This window comes from Sus scrofa, chromosome 15 (genome assembly GCF_000003025.6).
Source record: "Sus scrofa isolate TJ Tabasco breed Duroc chromosome 15, Sscrofa11.1, whole genome shotgun sequence".
Taxonomy (NCBI): Eukaryota; Metazoa; Chordata; class Mammalia; order Artiodactyla; family Suidae; genus Sus; species Sus scrofa.
This window is the reverse complement of record NC_010457.5, coordinates 78,559,448-78,585,114: the sequence shown is the minus strand read 5'-3', so window position 1 is coordinate 78,585,114 and position 25,667 is coordinate 78,559,448. Positions and strand designations below refer to the sequence as shown.

At 42.9% G+C, this 25,667-nt stretch overlaps 1 protein-coding gene across 1 annotated transcript in view; it reads right to left on the bottom strand.

The window, feature by feature from the left end:
* The window catches only part of ITGA6 (integrin subunit alpha 6), an 87,672-nt gene that overhangs the window by 6,665 nt on the left and 55,340 nt on the right, over positions 1 to 25,667 (bottom strand). The window contains 16 exon segments of the mRNA XM_021076079.1: positions 2,183 to 2,308; positions 9,723 to 9,821; positions 9,924 to 10,034; positions 10,129 to 10,227; positions 13,623 to 13,796; positions 16,292 to 16,394; positions 16,482 to 16,559; positions 16,709 to 16,788; positions 16,875 to 16,958; positions 17,050 to 17,159; positions 17,162 to 17,238; positions 17,357 to 17,472; positions 19,388 to 19,531; positions 19,709 to 19,869; positions 24,274 to 24,335; positions 24,593 to 24,691. Of these exon segments, the coding sequence (XP_020931738.1) occupies positions 2,183 to 2,308; positions 9,723 to 9,821; positions 9,924 to 10,034; positions 10,129 to 10,227; positions 13,623 to 13,796; positions 16,292 to 16,394; positions 16,482 to 16,559; positions 16,709 to 16,788; positions 16,875 to 16,958; positions 17,050 to 17,159; positions 17,162 to 17,238; positions 17,357 to 17,472; positions 19,388 to 19,531; positions 19,709 to 19,869; positions 24,274 to 24,335; positions 24,593 to 24,691 (1,723 nt within the window).

Here is a 25,667-nt window from a genome sequence, read left to right as displayed (position 1 = left end):
CATTCTTAATATTGATGGGCATGAGCATCTTTGTTTACAAAATGAAGGTGACTGGATCAGGCTGGAGGACGTTTCTCTTTTACCCCCAAACAAAACCCTCTGCAGAATCCTATATTTAAAGCAGATAAAGTCAGAACTGCTCTGGTTTAAGTGGGGATATTGGCCCCACCCCTACCTGCTTAGCTCAATCCTGGCACCTAAGTGGATGTGCAAAACCCAATTTAAAGGATATGGAACTAGAGCCCTCTCTGGCCTTCAAATTCTATTATTTTAAGACATAAGCAAATAGTTCAGTTTCAGAAAGAAAAGTATAAGTAATAGAAATGATTTTCATGTGGGGGGTTGTAGAAGTTGTCTGATTACTTCAGAGTTCACTTTTGAGTCTGGATACTTTATTATTATTTAAAAAATTTTCTTTTGTTTTCACGGCTGCACTGCAGCAGATGGTTCCCAGGCTAGGGGTTGAATCAGAGCTGCAGCTGCCAGCCTACACCACAGCTTGTGGCAATGCCACATCCTTAACCCACTGAATAAGACCGGGGACCAAACCCACATCCTCATAGACATTATGTCGGGTTCTTAACCCGCTGAGCCACAACAGAAACCTGAAGTCTGCATACTTTAGAGCATTAAAAAACAAAAACAAAAAACTATGAGATCATCTAGCCCAACCAACTTATTAAGCAGCTAATAAGGCAAACCAGTGCCCTAGGGAGGTGAAGTGATTTGTTCAAGATTGTACAGCTTGGATTTCTCAACTCTCTATCTACCCTCATTCAAGACCGCCAATAAGGCTACTCTGAAAAAGATTGTCCTTGTGACCTCTTCCAGAGAACAGTAGCCCATCTTCAAATATCAAACCTCACATTGCATTTTTGATATTAAAGTAATCTCCAGAGCATCTCCTATATTGGCTGGCTGTGCTCACCAAAGAAAACTACTCCTGAAGTGAACATCTGAGCTAGTACTGGCCACCATCCATGGGAGGGAGTCTTGGTATAAGCAGACATCAAGCTTCAATCACACAACTGGAGGATACCAGAATCCTATCTCAGATGGGCAAAAAGAAAGATGCCCAATATTGGAAAGTGAGGATATCCTAAGACCTTGTCATTATTTACTTATTTATTTTTTCAACACAGTGGAAGCCCTTGTCATTACACTCTCGGATCAGAAGAAAAGATAAGGATAGTTTGATCCTAGAGACTACTGGTTGAGTTTCAAAATCCTTTACCTCTAGTCCAAACATGTTTGGAAATTCAGAATTTGCGGCATTTTAGCAAAGTAATACACTGAATATACATAATGTCCCAGTGATTAGAACCTTAGCGTTTCTCCAGTGAGACTAATGAATAAAGGAGAAAGACTATAAATAACCTCTCTTCACATATCAAGTTGTGCTGCCAAATAAGCTATTAAAAACTGAGTGTTTTACAAGTTGATAAAGGTCTGTGGACCTCCATTACTAAGAATAATTCAAAATCTACAGGCAGTAAATTGTGGCAACAGAAGTATGCAATCATCTCATACTTTTTTTAAGTGAGAGGAGAAGTCTTGGCATGAGCAGACTTACTGGTAGAAGCAGGGGGAAGATACTACATTATATTTGCAGGACCAAATTCTAATGAAGATGATACCAAATTCTAATGAAGATGATATCAAACACAGATCTTCCTTATGTTTGATATAGGCTATGATGACCACTTTGTGAGATTCATTAATTTCATGCTTTTCTATTCCTAATCCAGCTGCAACTGTAACAAGCTTCAATGGCTGCCAGGAACATTTCTTTTTATAAAAGTTGAAATTAACTGGGATTCCAACTAATGTGATACACAACAGTTTGGCTTAGATTTGATCTTCGATGAAAAGAATGCCACAGTGGTAAAATTTTAAAAATTGTTATCTGCCAAATATGCTAAATTAGATGTGAAAAAACACCAACATCTATACACTTAGGCTCCTTATAATGTACAAATACTATACCTTTAAATAAAAAATATTAGGTAGATATTCAGATGTTCAGTATGTAATCCTCACATTTGCTGTATGTATGTTTCATAGTAAAATGCTGGGGAAAGGCAGCAATGAAAAAAATGTATATACTATCGGTGTTGTTTTCTTTTTAAAAAACCTGAAATAAAGTTTCTATCACAAAAGTCAAGGGTCAGATGTGACTTACCTTCCATAGTAAAAACACTAATAGAGCAAGCATCAAAATCCCAGCAAGAATAGCCACTAGAATGATCCACCAAGGGACTCCTGAATACTGAGCCGCAGTCTTTGAGGGAAACACAGTCACACGAACCTGCAGACACGAAAGAGGTAATATCATCATAAACTGGGGTGAAAATTAAACCAGTTTATATTACTAGTTCTGCTTCCAGACACATTTTGGACAGTGTAGCCCATGGACAGATGAGATGTCTTCTTGATGTGAGATTCTTTCCTTTAATAATGGAATATTGTTTCCAGAGGTCTTTCTTGGAGATTTCCCCAAACCTGGAAAGTGCTGGATTAGTTTTGACAAAGTAATAATTTCTTTGCTAACTTATCTTTAAAAATTTTTGTAATCGCTACGAGTAGAGACCATTGTATAATGAAGCATCATTTATTCATCACCAAGTTTCCACAATTATCAACACACAGCTAATCTTGTTACATCTGTATCATCTGCTGTTTTCTAGAGAGGGATCACCCTGTCTTTGAATTACGTTTTCAACAATGGCAACAAAAGGGTCGGTTTATGCACAATTAGCCTACATTCCTTACTCAGATTTTAAAGATGAAAAATAAAAATAGGGATGGAGCTGCTGTACTGATAGCATTTTAACATTTCCTTAGGACTGAAACCGAGCAGGCCCCCTCAGCTGACCAGAGCTTTATGGCTCAGACCTGATGGCTACTTGGAACCACAGGATCAAGACAATCATCCCTGAAAATAGAAGACTATTCCCTCCTCAACAAAGAGCTCCTTCTTTTCCCTACGTCATCTCTGAGCAACACCTTGGCAGTTGGGTGTTGGTTCTTTGGGACATGAGCCCATCTTCTCCCCAGGATTGTTGGCTTTCTCAATAAAGCCATCTTTCCTTTTACCTGACACTTTTCTCTCAGTATTGGATTCTGAGCAATGACCAAGCTGAAGCTGAGCTCAGTAACAGGAGAGCAAACTAAAGACTCTCATAAAGAATAAAATGTCCTGGGGGTTCCTGCTGTGGTGCAATGGGACTGATGGCCTCTCTGGAGCCTTGGGACGCAGGTTCGATCCTTCGCCTGGCACAGTGAGTTAAGGACCCCAAGTTGCTACAGCTGCAGCACAGGTCACAATTGTGCTTGGCTCTGATCCCTGGCTCAGGAACTCCATATGCCATGGGGCAGCCAAAAAACAAAAACAAAAACAAAAAACCCAAAAAAACAACAAAAAAGTAAAATGTCCTGAAATGGCATAGTGTGGTTCCTCTACAACAACGCGTATGGACGAATTAGCCTCTGGATTCATTGAGAGGCAGCTCAGAGCTTTAAGCAGCAGCTGATGAGAAGCTTAAGCTCTAAACATCTGAGAACTGAAAAATACCAGTTAAGAATAAATAGTGTTTATTCAGAAATCTAAAAAGTTGCTCATGGCAATTTGCCACAACTTAGTTACCGTGGTTTAGAATTCCAGTGGATTTTCGTGATGCCAGGAGGATACTTTTCAAAGCACATAAAGATCTGCTGAAAGCTACAAATACAGTTTTGTAAACTATACTGATTAGAGATGTACAAGTTTGAAGTTTCTGATATTTTTGAATTTAGAGAATACAAAGTGAAAGGCAAAGAAAACTTAGAGGAAGCAATTTAACTTCTGAGAAGTGGTTCCAGTCAAGTTTTCTCTCTTTGTATTGAATTCTAGATGTTGTTTAAAAATGCTCTGTGCTGGAGTTCCCATAGTGGCTCAGTGGAAACAAACCCGACTAGTATCCAAGAGGACACAGGTTCGATCCCTGGCCTCACTCAGTGGGTTAAGGATCCAGCTTTGCTGTGAGTTGTGGTGAGGTCGCAGACACAGCTCGATCTGGCGTTGCTATGGCTGCTGGTAGCTCCAATTTGACCCCTAGGTGGGAACCTCCATATGCCACGAAGATGCAGCCCTAAAAAGCAAAAAAACAAAAAACAAAAAAAAAAAACCCAAAAACCTTGTGCCTACACTATGCTCCAGTACTGTATACTAAAACTCATAAAAAAAAATCTTTCAAGTACGTCCCTTCCTACTTATACTAGAAAACAGCTTCTCAACTTCATTTAGCTTATTATAGAATATACTTAAAGCAAGAACTGCTTTTCTTTCTTTATTTTTTCTTTTTCAGCTGTACCTAAGGCAAATGGAAGTGCCTGGGCCAGGGATCAAATCCGAGCAGTAGCTGTGACCTATGCCACAGTAGGAACTCCAAGAACTGCTTTTCTTTAAACATTTAATAGGAAGGAACTCACATTTATTTTTCAGCATAAACATCTTTATCAGCTAGTACGTTTCCTGTTATGCTCTCAATGAGGTTTCACTCAAGCTCCCAGCACCAGGAGGGCCTCAGGGCTCACTTCCTCTTGCCTCCCTTCCCCCAAGAGGTGTCCCAGCTTTAAGCTAAAACAACCCTTTCTTGAAAAAACTGGTTCAAACACGGAGTACCCACAAAGTAGGGAAAAAAGAATGGTGAGAGACTGGTGAAGAAGTAATATAGTTGATGTGGCTGGTTAAAACAGACTATTCTAAAATAAAAAGAGATTATCTTGGGAGTTCCCGTTGTGGTTCAGTGGTTAGCAAACCCAATTAGGATCCATGAGGTTGCGGGTTCAATCCCTGGCCTCACTCAGTGGGTTAAGGATCTGGCGTTGCCATGAGCTGTGGTGTAGGTCACAGATGTGGCTTGGATCTAGCACTGCTGTAGATGTGGCATAGGCCAGCAGCTGTAGCTCCGATGGACCCCTAGCCTGGGAATCTCCATGTGCCACAGGTGTGGCCCTAAAAGGCAGAAAGACACCCCCCCCCCAAAAAAAAAAGATGATCTCAATTCACCTGTGCTGTATCTCATTTACCTTTGCTTCCCTGGTATGGAGCATAGGGAGGGCACACAGCGGGTCCCTGAGTCAAGGTGACGGTTTGGAAGGGCCGTCCACTAAGAATCAACTCTGATCAAACCTCCAAGTGGAAAGTGGAGCTTGGTGCGTGGCAAAGAGAATCAGCGTGAGGGGCACACCTGTACCAGAGCCTTTTTAATGATGATCAGAGGGGGACACCACTCCCGTAAATGGCTGAACAAGGTCATTTTTGATTTTGCAGGGTTGGGGGCAGGGTGGGGTGTGGGTGGGAACCCAGCTGAGAGCTCTATGCCCTGGGTCTGGCCACCATTCAAACTAGATTTTATTTAACTGTCAAACAATTCACTGTGCATCAAAGACAGAGGACTGCAGCCAGGGGATGGGCCACACATTTAAAGGCCAGATGTGCTCTGTAAACCCAGCCTGTGTCCAAGGCCACACTGCGATCCAGGGAAACGAAGAGGCCAGTCAGCAAGATTTTATTGTTTGTTTTCTTAAATTGTCAACTGAGGTATCGTTTTTGTTTGTATGACAGCCATTCTCCAAGGGGACTGGGAATGAGCAGGGAGCTGGCCTTAGAACTGGGTGGGGGGGACCAACCTTGAGCTCGGGAAGCCTTGTCCCATCTTGTCACAGCAACCGTTACTGAGGGACAAGGACAGGTGAGTCGAAAGGACTCTAACAGCAACAATTTTTTTAGTTTCATTAAAATCAAGGCATTTCCCTAGGGATGACCTGGGCACGGGATCCTTGCCCATCATGTACCCGTAATGGGGGGAAAGGCCTTGGGCTCTGCTGATGCATTAAATTCCACCACCAGTGAGCATGGCTGAGACCGTGTTAGCTTGCCCACGGCCAAACCTGTCTCCCTAAATAAATCACTCTGTAATGTAATACCCTCTGCTCTACTGAACATCAGCGTAAGAAATCACCTGATGAAGGGATTTTCGTATCTTTTATAAAACTCTCTTAAAGACACCACCCCTTTAGTGAGTGTTCCGCACATCAGAACTTATAAAAGGCTCTGTCTCTCAAGTTCTCCTCTGAATTTAGAACTAAAAAAGAATTCTCCTTTCCCTGAAGAATGAGGTGCCTATCTTCATGCATCATATTTCCTCTTCTCTTTGGCAGCCAGGAAGCTTAGATACACTCTTCCTACCTCCTTAGGAATGAAGTAGGGGTATAAAAATACCACAAAGAAATCATCTCCTCCTTCCTTGGCTTAATTCAACAATTCTCTCCTGGTTCACTGTCTCCTAGATCATGAAATTCGTAGCAACTGACACAATCTTATGCAACTTTGCTTCTCTAGTGTTTTTACAGGAAAGGCACACAGGCTGTCCTTAGTAAGTGCTTATTAACTGGATGGCTTTAATTTAATTGGTGCTAAAATGTAACCATCTTACTAGGTGACCAGCTCTCTCTGCCTCTGTCATATAACAATATCTTGAAAGTGTTTTAATAAGAAACGAACACAAAACTCTTAAAAATTGCTTGGGTTATAAGGAAACAGAAAAGTTTTTTATCTTAAGCTAGCAATGGGAAAAAATTTCAATATTAGGACAAAAAGACAAGATTGGATTATTCAACCTCCATGCTTCTATCTCCAAAGAAAAATGATCTAGACACTGAAAGGATACATAAAGCAAGATAAAGATGAAAATGAAACCCCGATAAGTGAGGGAAGAAAAAATCAAAGTGTGTTGCTCCAACTGTGCAACTGTGCAGCTGTGGCATAGGTTTGATCCCCGGCCCAGGAATTTCCACATGCCATGGGTACAGCTCAAAAAAAAAAAAAAAAAAAAAGGCATCTTGACATTTGACTTAAGCTTGAATCTTTGGTTTCAAAAAACCTGAACCTTAAAAATACTAAGAAACATGTAAACATGATATCTGAATTACTGTATCTCTGAAATCACAGTTGACAGAAGTATCAGAAGACAGAGATTAAAAATAGTTTGTTTTCAAAAGAAATGGGGTCTAGATATGAGACTGATAATCTATTTTCAAATCTACCAATTATCAAAAAAAAAAAAAAATCAAGTAGGATTATAGCAAAGATCCCAGGCCTAAGTTGTCCAAGATCTAAGAACATGAAGTGCCCCAGAGAACCTCATTTACATTTGTGACTGGATACCAGGGGTGGGAGGTGGGGGGCAATTCCATCTTCCAGAAAACAAGAGCACCTGATGAGGAATGGAGCCTGAGGTCTGGTCTCACCTTCTTAGGCTGGCCCTGTGGCCGTAAGAGAAAGGCAACCTTCCTTGGACTCAGTTTTCTCATCTAAACTTGAGATGTGAGTCTTAATGGACAGCAATCATCACAGAATCAAAAACTAGGAGCCTGAAGTCAGGCAGGTATAAACCCAGGACCCTAAATAACATCCCTCTCTGCGCCTGCTTCCTTTTTTTGTAAAATGGGTACAATGTTTACTGTGGTTGTCTTCTGAAGTTTAACTGATAGCACACAGGTAGAAGTTCCCTCTGGCGAAGGCTGCAACTATAGCATGGGTTTGATCCCTGGCCTAGGAACTTCCATGTGCCACTGCTACAGCCAAAAAAACAAAACAAAACAAAACAAAAAAGCAGCACATGGGTAAAGCATTTAGTAGATGGTAGACATTTATTAATGCTTTATTAGTATTAGTCCCTTCCCCCTAAAGTGTTTTTCTCTTTGCAGCTCTAAAAACTTAGTGGTTCTTGGGGTTGCTAATTTAAAGTCACAGAAAGTTGTATCAACTGCCTTCAGACAGAGAGAAAGGATTCTTAGGGTGGGTGTGGTTCAGTTGACAGTCCCTTAGGATGCCTTATTGATAAGAGGTAGAAAGATGGCCTGGAGTCACTTGCAAAGATAACCTAAGGCCAGGGTGAAGGCATGTCCTGGTGAGCCTGGGACTGTCCTGGTTGCCCCCACATGCCCCAGCATCCTGCCCAGTTTAGCATGTGCTCCAGACAAATGGATTGACATTTGGATGATAAATTTTAACAGCTATGGGCCACTATATTTAAGAAATCAGCACAACAGGGTACTCTTACTGGATTTTCAGCTGGTGAAAGGACTGAAGCCAGGACATTGCCGTCAGTACATTAGCAGGTCAAGCTTAAGGACAGTAATTCACAATCACTCCTTCTCCATTCTGTCATTTGCAAAACACACCCACCTGTGACTTACGGTCATTTACTTTGAGAGCTCGATACAAGCCCCTGTGGGTGCCAGACCCTAACAAGAAGCCCTCTCTAGTGGTATACAAGCTTCTGCTCCTGGTCCTGTTGAATGTTTTTCCTAATTACCTGGTTAAAGACGCAGAAGGCATGCTTCTTGGTTTTAAAAAAGATTGCAGGGCTAGAACGTTAACAACAGCAAATGACCAAGTCTCAAAATCACACTCTAGGAGTTCCCGTCGTGGCGCAGTGGTTAACGAATCTGACTAGGAACCATGAGGTTGCAGGTTCGATCCCTGGCCTTGCTCAGTGGGTTAAGGATCTGGTGTTGCCGTGAGCTGTGGTATAGGTTGCAGACATGGCTTGGATCCCACTTTGCTGTGGCTGTGGTGTAGGCCGGCTGCTACAGCTCCAATTAGACCCCTAGCCTGGGAACTTCCATATGCCGTGGGAGCGGCCCTAGAAAAGGCAAGCAAAAAAAAAAAAAAAAAAAATCACACTCTAAACCAAAACAATAATCCAAAAGCAAATCTCATAAAGCAAATCACATAAAATGTGAGGATACACATTAAGGCATGCATTTAGAGTTTTACAAATTGCTCAAGGGTGGGGTGTGGGAAATACAGCTTGGTACCACCTTCTGATGAGGACACTTGGAAGTTTTAGCAGGACCCAAAGCACAAAAATAGTGGCTGCTAGAAATACAAACACAATCCTCAGCAACCATTTAAAAGCCCAATTTCAGACTAAACTAACAGAAGCATGGGGCTGAAACCCTGGGAGGCAGTTCAGGGTACGCTGAGCTGGGCAGACCACACATCAGCTCTGCCCACTCCAGAGTCAAGATGCCCAAGTGGGGCCAGCCCAGGAAGGGAAAGAGACCTGGGACCAGTTCAGCTGCACCAGGCAGGATGGAGAGCTGAGGAGCTGGGTGCTTAGCAATGAAGAGAGGAAGAGCATATTGTCCCAGGGGGCATGAGTTTCCTTCGATTATATCCAAGGCTATGTGGCCAAGAGAGGAGCGATTTTGCACTTGTTCCGCAACAGCATAACCAGTCCATGACCAGGGACTGGATTCATATAGAAGTCGTTTCTAATGACTGTAGCTGCTGACACATACCACAGGCTACCCTCTAATGGGGTGAGGTCCCTATCACTGGGGGCACCCCAACAGTGATTGCATTGGGGCAGAACAGGACATGGGTCTTACAGAATTGGGAGGTGTACCCATTCTCTCCTTGAGCCAACAGCTCTCAAATCCATCCCAGACACTGCAGCACAACAGCTCTCAAATCCATTCCAGCCATTTTTCAATAACTACTGAAATACAGCTTGGGGTGGCTGCACCTTACGACACGATCTGCTTTCTCTTTAAGGGGGTAACGGTGCTGTGGGGAAATGAATGCCAGAGCAGCATGTCCTCAGGCCGTGGGCATGGGGTGGAGGAAAGGGATCACCCTGAGCTGAATGAAGATGGGGGACCCTCACCTGAGTGCCTGCGTTTGGCAGCTTGATATTCTCGGTGGCAGCAGTCATATCAATGGAAGCCCGCACGAGAATGTCCAGGTAGTTCATTTTGGAGTACTCCTGTGTGGAGACAAAGTCAGTGAAAGCACTGGTGTGGAGAGAGAGAGACACATCCTAGGAGGCAGCAGACAAGGGGGGCAGAGCCTCGGGGCAGGGCCACACCTCCAGAAACGTGCTGTTCCATAACCTCGAGCGCAGAACCACAGAGGCCTTGCTGTCCAGCCCCTGGAGCGGGCACCTGATGTTCACACAGTTCACGTTCACGCTGCAGTTCTGGGGAGAGAAGGAAGAGGGACAGTGCACCAGGCTGGGGAAAGTCTGCCTGCTACCCGCTGTCTGACACGCATGGCTCCTGAAAAATACTTACAAGGGTCTGGTACTTCCTTTCAGCAAATAAAGAAAATTTTCTGCCATCATCCCTCTGTCTTTCAGCAATTTCTCGTTTCCTTCTGGAGTTGTGAGACTCCTGAAAAGAATTATATCCAAAATAGTTCCCCCAATGTAATTCTTTTTCACATACAAACCTGGAGTAAACCCTCCAAACAGTGCCAAATTCACACGATTGACAATTCCTATTTGCTTTCTCCCATCATTACAGAAATAAGTATAAAATCCACCAAGTGTTACTACCAACCTCACTTCAACTTAAGGTAATTTACTCCCACTCCGACCTTAAAACTCAGAGTGAGACAGAGGCTTTGTTCTCTGTCTCTATGTGCATCCCAAGATCAGGGACCAAATCTCATTCCTGTATCCTTAAGCACTCAGCTCGGTACCTAACTAACAAAACAGTCAGCACATCTTGAATGTGTAAGTGACACTGAAGAACAGGGAAAGTAGAGTAACATCTAGCATGTGACTTATTCTAAATGGAATATGGAAAACTAAGCCTAGGAAGATGTTTTAAAACTGCATTTTTCTTAAAAAAAAAAAAAAAAAGGATTAGGAATAACGGACCATCTGATTTCTCCAAGTTGATGAATAGAGGATCATTCTATAAGCCACCAATCATGAACACTGATCATACCCACTCCTTTTAGCATTTAAATAAAAGAAATAGACATGCAAGAGAAATCAACTGCATTTCTATAAACTAACAATGAAAGATCGGAAAGAGAAACTAGGGAAACAATCCCATTTACCATCACATCAAAAAGAATAAGATATTTAGGAAATAAACCTACCTGAAGAGACAAAAGACCTGTACTCTGAAAATTACAAGATGATGATGAAAGAAATCAAAGATGACACAGATGGAAAGACATACCATGCTCTTGGACTGGAAGAAGCAATATTATCAAAATGACGATACTAACCAAGGCAATCTACAGACTCATTGCAATCCCTATCAAACTACCAAGGACATTTTTCACTGAACTAAAACAAAATATTTTAAAGTTTATATGAAAGCACAAAAGACCCAGAATAGCCAAAGCCATTATGAGAAAGAAAAATGGAGCTGGAGGAATCAGGCTCCCTCACTTCAGTCTATACTACAAAGCTACAGTCATCAAAACTGTATGGTACTGGCACAAAAAAACAGAAATGTAGATCAGTGGAACAGGATAGAGCCCAGAATTAAACCCACGCACCCATAGTCAACTAATCTATGACAAAGGAGGAAAGAATATACAATGGAGAAGACAGTCCCTTCAATAAATGGTGCTGGGAAAACTGGACAGCCACATGGAAAAGAATGAAATTAGAACACTCCCTAACACCATACACAAAAATAAATTCAAAATGGATTAAAGACCTAAATATAAGACCAGATACTATAAAACTCTTAGAAGGAAAACATAGGCCAAACCCTCTCCGACATAAACCACAGCAACATCTTCTCAGATCCACCTCCTGGAGTAATGACAGTAAAAACAAAAATAAACAAATGGGACTTAATTAAACTTAAAAGTTTCTGCACAGCAAAGGAAACCCTAAACAAAACGAAAAGACAGCCCATAGAATGGGAGAAAATATTTGCAAATGAAGCAACTGACAAAGGATTAATCTCCAAAATATATAAACACCTCCTGCAGCTCAATACCAAACAAAAAAACAATCCCATCAAAAAATGGGCAGAAGATCTAAACAAACAATTCTCCAAAGAAGACATACAGATGGCCAAAAAACACATGAAAAGATGTTCAACATCACTTGTTATTAGAGAAATGCAAATCAAAACTACTTTGAGGTACCACCATACACTGGCCAGAATGGCCACCATCAAAAAGTCTACAACCCATAAATGCTGGAGAGGGTGTGGAGAAAAGGGAACCCTATTACACTGTTACTAGAAATGTAAATTGGTGCAACCACTGTGGAAAACAGTATGGAGATTCCTCAGAAAATGAAAAACAGAATTACCATATGATCCAGCAATCCCACTCCTGGGCATTTATCCAGAGAATACCATGACTGAAAAAGATACAGGTACTCCAAAGTTCACTGTAGCACTCTATACAATAGCCAAGACAAGGAAACAACCTAAATGTCCACTGACAGAGGAGTGGATAAAGAAGATGTGGTACATACACATGATGGAATATTACTCAGCCATTAAAAGGAAAGAAATAATGGCATTTGCAGCAACATGGGTGGACCTAGAAATTATCATGCTAAGTGAAGTTAGTCAGATAGTGAGACACCAATGTCATATGCTATCACTTACATGTGGAATCTTAAAAAGGACACAATGAACTTCTTGGCAGAACAGATACTGACCCACAGACTTTGAAAAACTTATAGTTTCCAAAGGAGACAGGTTGTAGGGGGGTGAGCTAGAAATGCTATAAAACTGGGTTGTGATGATGGTTGTACAACTATAAATGTAATATAATTCATTGAGTTAAAAAAAGAAATAGACATGCAATAATGAAGCACATCTTTATCAAACTGGAATGTAAATTAGAAGCTAGTTACATCACTGTGGAACAGAAGGGGTAATAGTGGGTTACAGAGAAAGGTTAACAGTGCAGGCTTTGATAACAAGCAGGGCTGAGCATGAATGCACTGTCCCCTTAATTGCCAAATGACTCTGAGAAAGTTACTCTCTGATTTTCAATGTCCTCTTCTATGAAATGGTGGGGATGAGAAACCTAACTCCTCAGACTCTCAAGAGAATGAAATGAGAAAACGCCAACAAAATGCCTGAGATGTAACAAGTACTCAATAAATATGTATCATTCTTAAAAGAGTAAACAGCCTTCAAGGTCACCTGCTAAGGTGCCAACATCTTTTTTAAGGAGTGGTTTCACTGGGAGTTAACATTGCCTGGCCACCCCCAAGAACAGGTCCTGTCCTCCATGGACATCACCCTGGGTCTTAAAACTTCAGAAAATGTCATTCGCTTCAACAAGCACTGAATGACCCTGACTTATGTGCACAGTGGGCCCTGATCAGCAGAAGTCCTCAGCATGACTTGGTTACTCAACAATAAAAGAGAAACTGTGACAACCATGGAGTTCCCGTCATGGCTCAGTGGTTAACAGACGGGACTAGCATCCACAAGGACTCGGGTTCCATCCCTGACCTCGCTCAGTGGGTTACGGATCCAGCGTTGCTGTAAGCTGTGGTGTAGGTTGCAGATGCAGCTCAGATCCCACATTGCTGTGGCTGTGGTGTAGGCCAGCAGCTGTAGCTTCAATTGGACCCCTAGCCTGGGAACCTCTATATGCTGAGGTTTCAGCTCTAACAAAAAGACCAAAGACAAAAAGAAAAAAAGCAGAGAGAGAAAAACTGACACTAAAGGGGAGCGGGGCGGGAATCACCATGCCAGAAATATCAGTTTCCCAGGAAAAGCAATGATTTCCCCCCTACTCTTATTTACATCTATGGAGACATAAGAAAAATCCACCAACATACCTTTAGTTGCAGCGAGTTTATTTCCCTTTGTGGCTGACAAGCTACCTTGTCCAATCCTTTGGATTCTACTTTTACCAAATAAAGCAACCATTTGCCATTGCTAATTTCTTTTGGCCACTGGATATTCAATGTCGCTGTGCCGAGGTTTTTAAGAGGTTTGCCCAAGTTAATTACCTGTTAGAAAATAGTATGTATTATCTCCGTGTAATTCTCTCAACATAAAATTAAGTAAGCAGTTCCTAGTGCCAAGAGAAAAGAGCCAAAATACCTGGCATAATCCTACTACTAATAAAAGCATAATAATAAAAGCACAAGCTCCAAAAATGGACCATGGGATAGGGTATTCAAAATAGAGATTGGGGCTTAAAGATTCTTGTCAATAAAAATAAAAAGGAGGAAAATAACAAAGAGAAATGATCGTGGAGTTCCCGTCGTGGCTCAGTGGCTAATAAATCTGACTTGCATCCATGAGGACACAGGTTTGACCCCTGGCCTCGCACAGTGGGTTGGGGATCTGGCATTGCCATCAGCTGTGGTGTAGGTCACAGACGTGGCTTGGATCCTGCGTTGCTGTGGCTGTAGTGTAGGCGGGCAGCTATAGCTCAGATTCAACCCCTAGCCTGGGAACCTCCATGTGCCACGGGTTTGACCCTAAAAAACAAAAAAAAAAAAAAAAAAAGAGAGAGAGAGAGAAATGATCATGCATTCAATCCAGGGACAACTTCTATAAGCCCTAGAGTCTGTTGTGTAGATACGCAGTGCTCTCAACATGCCCAAGGAAAGTCACATGTGGTTTGTGTGCTGCTCTGCAGATACCCTCCTTGGCAGATGACAAGTCTGTGTGGTGGCATTACAACCACCACCTGCTTCTGGGAACCTCCTCCTACTGTGAAATGAAGCTGCCTAGGAGTTGTCCTGTGGCTCAGCGGATTAAGGATCTGGCACTGTCAGTGCAGCAGTTCGGGTCATTGCTGTGGTCTCCAGTTTCATCCCTGGCCTGGGAACTTCCACATGTCATGGATGTGGCCAAAAAAGAAAGAAAGAAAAAAAAAAAAAAAAATGAGGCTGCCACCGTCCTTACTACCCAGGGGACGCTAGAGATAACAACGAAGAGACTTAGAGTAGGACTAAGCTGGGGGCGGGGCAAGGAACACCTCCCTGCAGCAGAAACTGAAAGTGTTTGTGTGAAGCACTGCTCTAGAACCCACAGACTTCTTTTCAGCCACACCTGCACAGGTGACATAACCAGTGCCCACTGCCTGTCACAGCTGTGTCTCCAAAGCGAAGAGATGCACAGAGAATTCAGTCCCTTTATCCTGCTGGAGCCAAGGGTGAGCCCGGTTTTGCTACTTCAGACTTGCACGTCAACAATGGTCCTACGCTTGCAGGAATGTGATCTGAGCCACAGCGACCCAAACCCACGTGAGTTAGGAACCGCCTCTCTCTGCCCCATGAGTTTATGTTCACTCAACTAGACTTACTGGGATGGCTTACTGTGAAAGGGGTCAGAGCAACCATGAGTCTTCCTCACTGGCATATGCCAAACCCACATGCACCATCACAAAATGGGCATGGGAGAGTTAGTGAACATTAACCACAAGCAGTAAAAGAGATGACCTTATAACAGAGGAAGAAATAAATCCTAACATATTCTAAAGCTAGCTAGAAATTACTTTGGGATTTTTGTTTTATAGACAGACTCTGGAGGGTGGAGGGAAATCAAGCATCCCTTTGCCTCTACACCATATATACATTAAAACTTTCTAATAAGAAAAAGACCAGGGAGATGCACCGAGGGCGTGGGATGGAAACACTATAAAATCTGGTTGTCATTTTCACTGTACAACTATAAATGCAATAAAATTCACTGAGGAATAAAAAATTAAAATAAAAACCTTCTAAAAATAATAAAATTATTTCATATATTAAGCACAAAAAAAGAGAAAAAGACCAGGAGTTCCCGATGTGATCAGCAGCAATGAATCTGAATAGTATCTATGAAGATGCGAGTTCCATCCCTGGCCTTGTTCAGTGGGTTAAGGATCTGGTGTTCTGTGAGCTGTGGTGTAGGTTACAGACATGGTCTGCATCTGGCATTGCTGTGGCTGTGGTATAGGCCAGCAGCTGTAGCTCTGATTTGACCCCTAGCCTGGGAACTTCCATATGCCAGGGGTGCGGCCTTTAAAAAAAAAAAGAAAAGAAAAGAAAAGAAAGAAAGAAAAAAGAAAAAGACCAAACCGAACTGTAATCTGAACAAAGTTCTATGTTGAATGACAGCTGTGGTTCTCCACCCTGGAAGATACAGCTTTTACTCTAAGCCAGCATGATGCTTAAAAATTGGCAAACTCTTTATTCCCACTGTGGGTTACTGATCTGGCTTGTCTCTGCGGAGGCACCAGTTCGATCCCCAGCCCGGCACAGCTGGTTAAGGATCCAATGTTGCTGCAGCTACGGTTTAAGTCAGCTCAGGCTTCGATCCCTGGCCCAGGATCTTTCATATGTCACTGGGGTGGCCAGAAAAGAAAAAGAGAAGCAAAACCTAGCAAACTCAAGTTATCATGCTTATTTGTTATCATTTATTAAAATTACATATTCAAGACCATACAGCAGCAGCACATTTGTTAGTTTCCAGTACATATATAATAAGAGGGCCAACCATGGCCACTTACCCTGAACTCATACTCAATTAAACTTCCCACTTCATCTTCAGATTTCATAGCTTGCTCACCAACAACTGTACCTCCAAAATACACCTGGGAAGGTTTAGCAACTCTGTTAAATTAAAAAACACCAGTTTTAGTGAGGCCTGTAAATGGTTCTTTCAAACACTGATTTGTTATGCTAAACACAAACACTTACCCAGAGACTGATAAAAGCAGTTCAATAACCACTTTTGCTGTAGCTGTAATTGAAGCCAAATTATCTTGATTGCTTGTTCTGAAAATGAAAAGGAAACAATAGGGTTTTATTTTAACAGTCAGTTTTCTCATTAAATTACACTGCTTTTAGGAGTTAGATAAAGGCCAATTCATTGACTGGCTGTGTTTTCATGAAATAATTCTGAATGGAAGGTTGAAGAAGCTTACGTTTCCAGCTTCAGATTAATATCCAGATCTGTGGTATCGAAGGTGACCTCAGTTGTACTTAAAATCAGATAAAAAGTAACCTAAAAAACAGAAACAGCTGTTACCACAGGCTGAGCCTATGGACACGATAATGGCATTTAAAACATTAAAGCACAACATGGCCTACGCTGGAATTTCTTTTAAAGGGGTTCCCCAGCTCGCAGTCCGCTTGAGAGCCGTTCTGGTTGGCAACACAACTCAATTGTTTCTCCTGTAACAGAAAAACACACCAGATCACCGTATAGATACCTGCCCCATGATGTTTGTTTATTTCCTCCCAGCTGGTCTCTAAAACTACTTACAGGGAAAGCCCTCAATTCTCTATATGCAGAGTAAGTCAGGGTGTCTGGAAAAGTGGCGATGAGCTTAGCCTCGTGGGCATCGTCGCCATCCTTGGTGGGATTCCTCGGTCGGACGGGCTGTTTGTCACTGTTATTTCTAAAGCAATGTCCTTCTGATCTTTTAGAACTAGTTCTGGTACCCCTTTTTGACTAGTAAAAAGGAAAAAAAGGAAAACATAAGAGTTTTCAGTACAGTTTCATAACCTTTAGCAAAAAAGTCACTGCAGAGCCAGAGTCCTTTTCACTAGCACTACAGAGCCATTCTTACATTGGTAAATAAGAAAACTTGTCTTGATTTCCTTCTCGGGTACAAAATTTATATTCTAGCTTCAGGTTGCTGTTACATATGTTGTCAGCTCCACATCCTTCTTTTAAGAAGTGCACCTGTAGGAAAATGAAACTGTTGTAATTTACGCCACTCAGGACTCTAAAGAGGGGACTGTTTCCATACAGTTGACTTCCCAGGGTGACAATTACCAGGGCAGAAATCAAGCTACATATACACTTGGCCAAGCATCGAACTCTCCCTCTGCCCTTTAACAAAAACTGTGTTTTCGGACCACTGGGACCAGGGCACTTGGGTGGTGTGGGATAGTGAAGATTAAACCCGGCTCCAGTACTCACTCAGCGTGGGGCTTTGGCCAAGTCACTTAACCTTGCAGAGTCTAAACTTCATCCCAGGTGACATGGGGATACCACCACCCTACGTGACAGGGTTACGGTGAGATGTACTGATAATAATGACAGTGCCACCTAACACATAATTCCTCATGACAGACCAAGGAGGGACCAAGGAGGCAGATACTATTAAGAGCCCGTTGCACAGATGGAGAAACAGAGTTTAAGGTCATGAAAGCAAATGGCAAAGGAGCCCACACTGTGTGGGGGGGGCTCAATAATCACACCCAGTGAGGAACACCATCTCCCTGCTTGAAAGCAACAACATAAGTTTAACACGACTGTGGAGCTGAGGATATATACAAGGGATGTTAATGTGACAATCAATAGCACTGAAAGTATATTAAAAAGTATACAAGGAACTATACTTGGTGACAAAAAATACCACAATATGTAGATTAATATACTTATTTTAGGGCCACACCCAAGGCACATGGAGGTTCACAGACTAGGGGTGGAATCGGAGCTGCAGCTGCCAACCTACGCCACAGTCACAGCAACGTGGGATCCAAACCATGTCCACGACCTCATGGCAATGCTGGATCCCCAACCCACTGGGTGAGGCCAGGGGTTGAACCTGCGCCCTCATGGATGCTAGTCAGATTTCTTTCCACTGAGCCATGATGGGAACTCTGACAATGTGTAGATTAGGCATCAGCCCTAAGTCTAACACATTCATGAAAAGCTTTGTCAGTGGGCCACCAGAACCAGGAGTCTCAGAGCGAACACTCCTGTACCGACTAGGTTTTTGTTCTTGTTTTTCTTTTTAAGGCCAAACCTGTGGTATATGAATGGAAGTTCCAGGTAGTCATTGAATTGGAGCTGCAGCTTCTAGCCTAAGCCACAGCCACAACAATGTGGGATCTGAGCTGTGTCTTCGACCTATGGCGCAGCTTGGGGCAACACCAGATCTTAACCCACTGAGCAAGGCCAGGGATCAAACCCCCATCCTCACAGATACTAGGTAGGGTCCTTAGCCCACTGAGCCACAATGGGAACTCCGTGTTATCAACTAGATTTTGATGATACGTACAAAACGCCAAAACAGGATGTCACAGCTCTCTAATCTTGCACCTCAGCCATCCTTAACCCTAGCAAACAGACGCTACCTCATAGGAGGTACACAGCAAGCCAGGTAAGTTTTTCTTCCTAAGATTACACAGGCTACATTAGGCACTAAATGACTGTGTCACTGCTAATATATTTTTGTCTTGCTGAATTCTGAACTGATTTTAATGTTCAGACTAACCAGAGTTTGTTTTCTACATTTTAACATTCTCGATGGTAAAATACAATGTACATTTCTTCCTACATACACAGCTACAGGAGAAACTTGATGTGAGAATAATAAGTTCTGTCAGTTGTAGTCTCAGTAAGTTTCAGTGGCCAAAAGCTATTAAAAATGTTCTCTGGCTCCAAACTGATGACTGTATGTTTCTATAGTCGCTGCCAATCTGGGACACAAATGTTCTCCAATAAACCAGACACATATTAAAAAGCTTATTTAATACAAAGGAATGGCCTTCAGAGCAAATTATCACTAGTCCTATTGCCCTCAGAGATGTCCGACTTAGAGGAACAACACCACAAAAATGTTGGCAAACATGAAAGGAAGACTTACATCTGTGTGAACAGACTTGGGTTCGTTTGAATTCAGAATTGGCAGTACTTCTGGAAGTGAATTCACTCGCCTGCGCGTGCTGGGCTCCTGGATCTCCACTGAAGCAGTTATGGGAATGGGACGTAATTTATCTCTGATATTTTCCTGAAAAGTATGCAGAGATACCATTATGCATGGTACCAACACCATTGAGGAGCACCAAAGCAATGCTTTACTTTGTCCTGGATAACAGGTTGCTAGTGTAAATGGCAGAAATCTACACATCACTGCAAACCCCACTTCTGTCCCCTTTAAAGAAACCCATCTGTCTGCAGCCCTCACCTGGAGCCAGAGGGTCTCCTCCATGCATGCCTTCTGCTTCTGCCTGTGCAGAGTCAGCTCTTGCGTATACTTGGGCTCAGAACCTTGGTTTCGAAACTGAACTCTTGATGACAGCCCAGATTTTCTTCTTTCCTTTTCAGCCTCCAGCGTGCCCACAATGGCTAGATAAAAACCAGCAAATCGGAGGAAATTATGGTGCATTCATGCACAGTGAGCGCTAAGTCTGTTGGGTCTCTTTGGGAAAGATTTTAATTCCTGGAAGAACACTTTTCCCCAGGGCCAGTTTCCTTTCACATTTCCTGTTAATGTACATTCTGATTTTTGACGTTTCAAATCAAGCTGAACGATGTTTTAAAAGTTACATTTCCACTGGGCCACCTGGGGGAGCTCAAGCATAAGTCAAAACCTCAGAGTAGCATCTTGGCTTCAGTTTCTGACCACATTTCAAAAACTCAGTACACTATAGAGTACCCAACCCTCCCTAAAGGCTCTAAACCAGCTTCCCCTTCAACAGTCTTGATTCTTAAATTTAAAAAAAGTCTCTAGATCAGCAGCAGCTTCTCCTGGGGTGTGTCAGGAATGCAGAACCTCAGGCCCCAGCCAGACCTCCTTACCTGAATCTGCATTTTTAATATGATCAATCATCAGGTGGTTCTTAAATACACTAAAGTTTAAGGAGATTTGTAAGGATGGCTGTCTAAAAGAGGACATACATATCATTATTTTCTATTAATATGTATGAGAGAGGGAGACGGCTTCTGATGACAGGATGAGATTTTTCACTTGAAAAATAAGAATTAAAAGGTAGGGACATACTCCTTTCAGTGGGCAGAGGACCTATCTGTCAGCTAATAAAACTCCCACAACCAAAGTTTCAACTTCCAAAGCCCCAGAAGGCACATCCTGCTCGTGACTGCCTGCATTAATGGAGCTTGGAGACTAGCTAGGATTTGAATGATCAAAATCTCATTTCTTGGGAGTTCTTGTTGTGGCTCAGCAGTTAAAGAATCCAACTAGCATCCATGAGGACAGAGGTTCGATCCCTGGCCTCGCTCAGTGGGTTAAAGATCTGGCATTGCTGTGAGCTGTGGTGTAGGTCACAGACGCAGCTGGGATCCTGCGTTGCTGTGGCTCTGGCTCCAGTTGGACCACTAGCTTGAGAACCTCCATATGCCAAGGATACGACCCTTAAAAAAAAAAAATCTCCTTTTTTGACTTCAGAATGCATTCTTTTGCCAGCTGCTAGATGTAGCTGCTAACTATGTTTAAGGGCCAATACTTAAACGACTTGCATTTATTAATCACTCATGAACCATTAGGCAGGGAAAACAAACCAAAGTGTGTCCGGGGCCAGAGAAGGCAGCCTCTGGGGAATAAAATCTGCTCCAGAAAACATAGAAAAATAACCCATGCTCTAATATTCACGTTAGAGCTTGGAAGAGACCCTTCTGAGAGCATTTATTTTAAGGTCCTCTTCTCACAGGTGAGGAAATGGAAGCCCACAGAGCTAGGTGACTGGCCCTGAGGGACAGAGGCAGCACCTGAGTCTGTCACAAACACAAAAGAGGACTGACTTACATATAAAGCCTCTTAGATGTGCACCTGCCCACTTCCCCTAGACCTCTGCATGAGTCTTTTTCCCTCTCTGCCAGCGGGACCCTCTCCTTGCTACCTCCCCTCACCACCTGGCTAACCCTACTCTTCCTTCGGATCTCAGCGGGAGCATCACTTTCTCCAGGAAGCCTCTCCTGCCCCTCCTAGCAGGCCCAACAGTATTCTGCGTCTCTCATCACTCCGCTTAGCCCATTGCACCCAGGCTGCTTGACGGTGCTCCCCGGGCAAAGCCACACCAGGGACCACCTGGGCTGTTCACCACTGTACTCCCCAGCAAGAGCACCTGACATGAAAATGATCTGCAGCACAGGTCAACCGAAGCCTACCCACCAGTGCACGTTTGCACTCACACGACGGGATGTTATTCTTATGCTGAAACCACAGCTGTTCCGATAACGTTAAGACCCAAATTTAGAAACGACAGTTTTTCACTTGCAATTTCGGGGTCCATCTGAAGAATTCTTAAATGTCACGGCTGCCAAATGGAATGTGCCTCCATCTTCAGCTGTCTGTGAGCCCCTGACATCATCCATTTATCAGTGACCTGCTAACTCCACGACGAGCCAGACGGAGGCTCCCGCACCCAGTGCCCCTCTCAGCCAAAGCAGGGGCGGGCGTGGGGGCATTAAAACCGTTTATCTACCAAACCCACGCTAACCTTTCCTCACCCTCCAGACAGTTCACATCATCTTAAAATCCTCCTCGTCGGCCACCGCTGCTGACCTTTTGAGGGGCAAGCCAAGTAGAACACTCATTAAGGCTCAATTATAAATATCTGAATGTGTGGAAACACCAGGTCTAAAGACGGCTGCGTTAAAACAGTGAGCTTACCCTCTCTGACACTGAGAACAGATTTTAGACGTATTAACTTATGCAGTTTTGTGCGAGTTCTGCTATTTATTTGATTTAGGATTTCCCAAAACCGTGGAAGCACAGGCAATGAAGGCAGGTCCTCTCTCAATGTCTTCTGAGAAAAAAGTTCTAACCCTAATAGGCCATCCAGGAACACTTGGTTAATGGAGGAGTCATATACAACTAATACACATGGTGTCAAACATAGCATTAAAGCTAGGAGAAAGTGTGTAATTTATTTGATAGTGATAGATCTGGAGGAAGGTAAGGAGTGTTCTGATGAAATTTCACATCTGTAGGCAAACAGAGAGCAGTCTGAGAAAATGACTAAGAGAATATAAATTTCCATCTCCTCGCCTAGTGAAAGAACCACTGTTTCTCCTTGCTTTTTTGGTTTTTATGTCTCTTTAGGGCCACACTCGGGGCATATTGAGGTTCCCAGGCTAGGGGTCGAATCAGAGCTGCAGCTGCTGGCCTATGCCACAGCCATAGCCACACCAGATCCAAGCCTACACCACAGCTCACGGCAACGGTGGATCCTTAATCCACTGAAGCCAGGGATCGAACCTGCATCCTCATAGATACTAGCCAGGTTCGTTACTGCTGAGCCACAATGGGAACTCCTCTCTTGGTCTTTCTAGGCCACTTCCAAATACAACAGTAAAAGGTCCATCATCCCAGCTGGAAAGTATAAGGTATTGCATTTGGGTAAAAACAACATAAACTATACTGAGAAGATGACAGATTGTGAGCAGTGATAAAGTATGTTTTGCCACTGAAAACCACACAAAGAATTATTTTCTTTTTTTTTTTTTTTTTTTGGTCGCATCTGCAGTTTATAGCAGTTCCCATAAGTTCGCTTCCACTGTGCCACAACGGGAACTCCAAAGGGACATCTTTTAAGAAGAAAGAGAGCAACACTTCAGACAACATGGAGAAACTTTCAGAAAACTCATTGTACCTCAGGGTGGAGTAAAAACTGAAAACCATGAGGACAGAAACCCCGGGTCCTTCCAGAAAGCTTCCCTTGGTGGCACTGCTACACCGGAGTTCCGAGCCCCTGGGACTATGGGCGACCCAGTAAGGAAACCACCCTCACTTAACTGTCTCTTTGGGGGAGAGATTTTCCCTAAATTCCCAGGCCCCCACCTGCACTCTGGGGCTGGAGCATCTCAGAGAAGGACTTCATGAAAATCACTATTGTTAGAGCATCGTTACAGATTTGTCAAAACTTATGGCCAAACTCCTGTTTGGGTTATAAAGAAAGGAAGCAGCATAAGACCTTGTAAATGACAACCTGCTTTCACCCCTTTATCTCATTTGATCTCCACCACAATTTTTTTTGGCTGCACCCACAGCATATGGAAGTTCCTAGGCCAGGAACTGAACCTGCGCCACAGCAGCAACTCAAGGTGCTGCAGTGACAATGCCAGATCCTTAACCCGCTGCACCACACGAGAATTCCTCCACCACAATCTTGGGTAGTAATTCCTATCACAGGCTTTTTAACTGATGGGAAAATAAAAACTCCAAGCATTAAGGCCTTGCTCTGTGCTAAAGGGTCAGTTAGCATCAGCGCTAAAATGAGAAGCAGAGTCCGAGTCGCTGAGTCCTCAAGGCCAGCCTTCAGATTCCCCTAGGCCTGCCCTCAGGGACACAGCCTGAATGTACCAGGCCAGGGAGGTCTGGGCGGGACTGGGCTGCTGAGAGACTATCAACTGCCAATTATCCTAGCAGGACTCAGGCTCCCGTGGTCACTGTCCTACCACCATCCTCTGCCACCTCACAACCACAAAACCAATTCTCCACACTGCTTTTCAAAGACAGAAGTGGAGTAAACAGTTGTGGTAGCAAATGAGTACTTTTCCGAGGCACTCGTTCTGCCCTAAGCCATCTGCTTGGGGAAAACTCCCATGAGGACCAAATGCAGTTTTTCCCTCCTGTGCGTCACCTTCCTGATTAAAGACAACGGACAGACTTTGTTCTTTCGACAAGAATTTCTGGACTCATTTTGCCCATTTCAGTTTTATTTTTCTGTTATTTATGCAGAACTTTCAACCTGGCAGAAAAACACGATTTTTAAAGGACTAGGTACTTACTTATTGAAGGATCGTCATTAGCGGGTTTGGTAGTATATTCAAAGCAGGCCTTCACCTTGAGGCTATATAAAATCAAACACATTATTCTTAAGAGATGCAGTGCTGCCCTAGAAAAAAAATCCCCACACGTTTCCCAACTCTCAAATCCCTCCACTGACTACTGATGAGTCAGATGCTTTAAGGGGCGCTCAACAGGTTCCTCTTGCCTTTGCCCCTTTCTCTCTCAATCTTCCTCGGGGCTCCTTAGGGCAACAGGGTCATCAGAAAGCAGAGGCGTGAAACTCTGGGGGAATCAAGTGGACACAGCGCCAATGCTCACCATATTCCGCTAGGAGCCCCGCAGGATGTTTTCTGACGGAGATCAATTCTGTTAGGTGTTACTGTGATGGTTTGCTGAATATTAATAACAGGCCGGGATCTGAAGACAAAAAAGAGTAAAAAGCAAGCTCAGCCTTTTGCTACCTGAATGTAAGATGAACTCACATACTAGATGGCATCCTTGGATGCGGCATCTTAAAAACTTGAGAATGAAAAAATGTTTCTCAGTGTGATTCACCCCTCCTGTTGCTAAAGGAAATAACTGTTAACAGACATAATTTAAAACATAATTACATGCTATGTATAAAAAGTTTGAAATGTCATTTATTGAAAATATACATTTTATAAATTACTTTGTAATTTATATCTTACTACATATAATTATAAATGCTTTATAATATTAGAGTTTTTAAAATGAAAGAATAATATGGGCAATATATAAAAGTTCCAGTGTTTTCAGGCCAATATTACGTCTCGTCCCCGCCCAAACCCCCAAGAAGCCTTTGCGTGTCCTTCCAGACTTATCAGTTTGTTTTGGTTAAAAACATTATCTACAATTAAGTATAGTAACATGAATTTTGTTTTTCTAAAGGGGAGCTTTCCATGCTTATTGTTCTGCATGTTGCTTTTTCTCACTGACATTTCAGAGGTCTTATATCTACACACAAATCTAGCTGCCTTTCACATGTGCCAATATAACATCATTTATTTAACCAGTCCTTAATCAGTAGACATTTACAAATTTTTAAGCTTTCTGCTCTGGCAAACATCCTTGTATAAACATCTATGCACATCTATGAGTCCTAAGTACATATGTCTATTTATCTGTAGGGTAAGTTCTTAAGAATTTCTGAGTTAAAGGATACATGCATTTTGAATTATGAGTAATCTTGCCCAAAAACCCTCCAAAAAGGTAACACCAACACACACCCAACATGTGGGATGCTCATGATCAGGATTTCTACCTACACGTGAATGTTGGTAACCAGGCAAATCCTGAGCTTACAGGTCCCCATCTTACAGATATTCGCCCTTCCTATCCTCCCTGGGAAGCTCCCATCCTTCTGCTTAAGTCT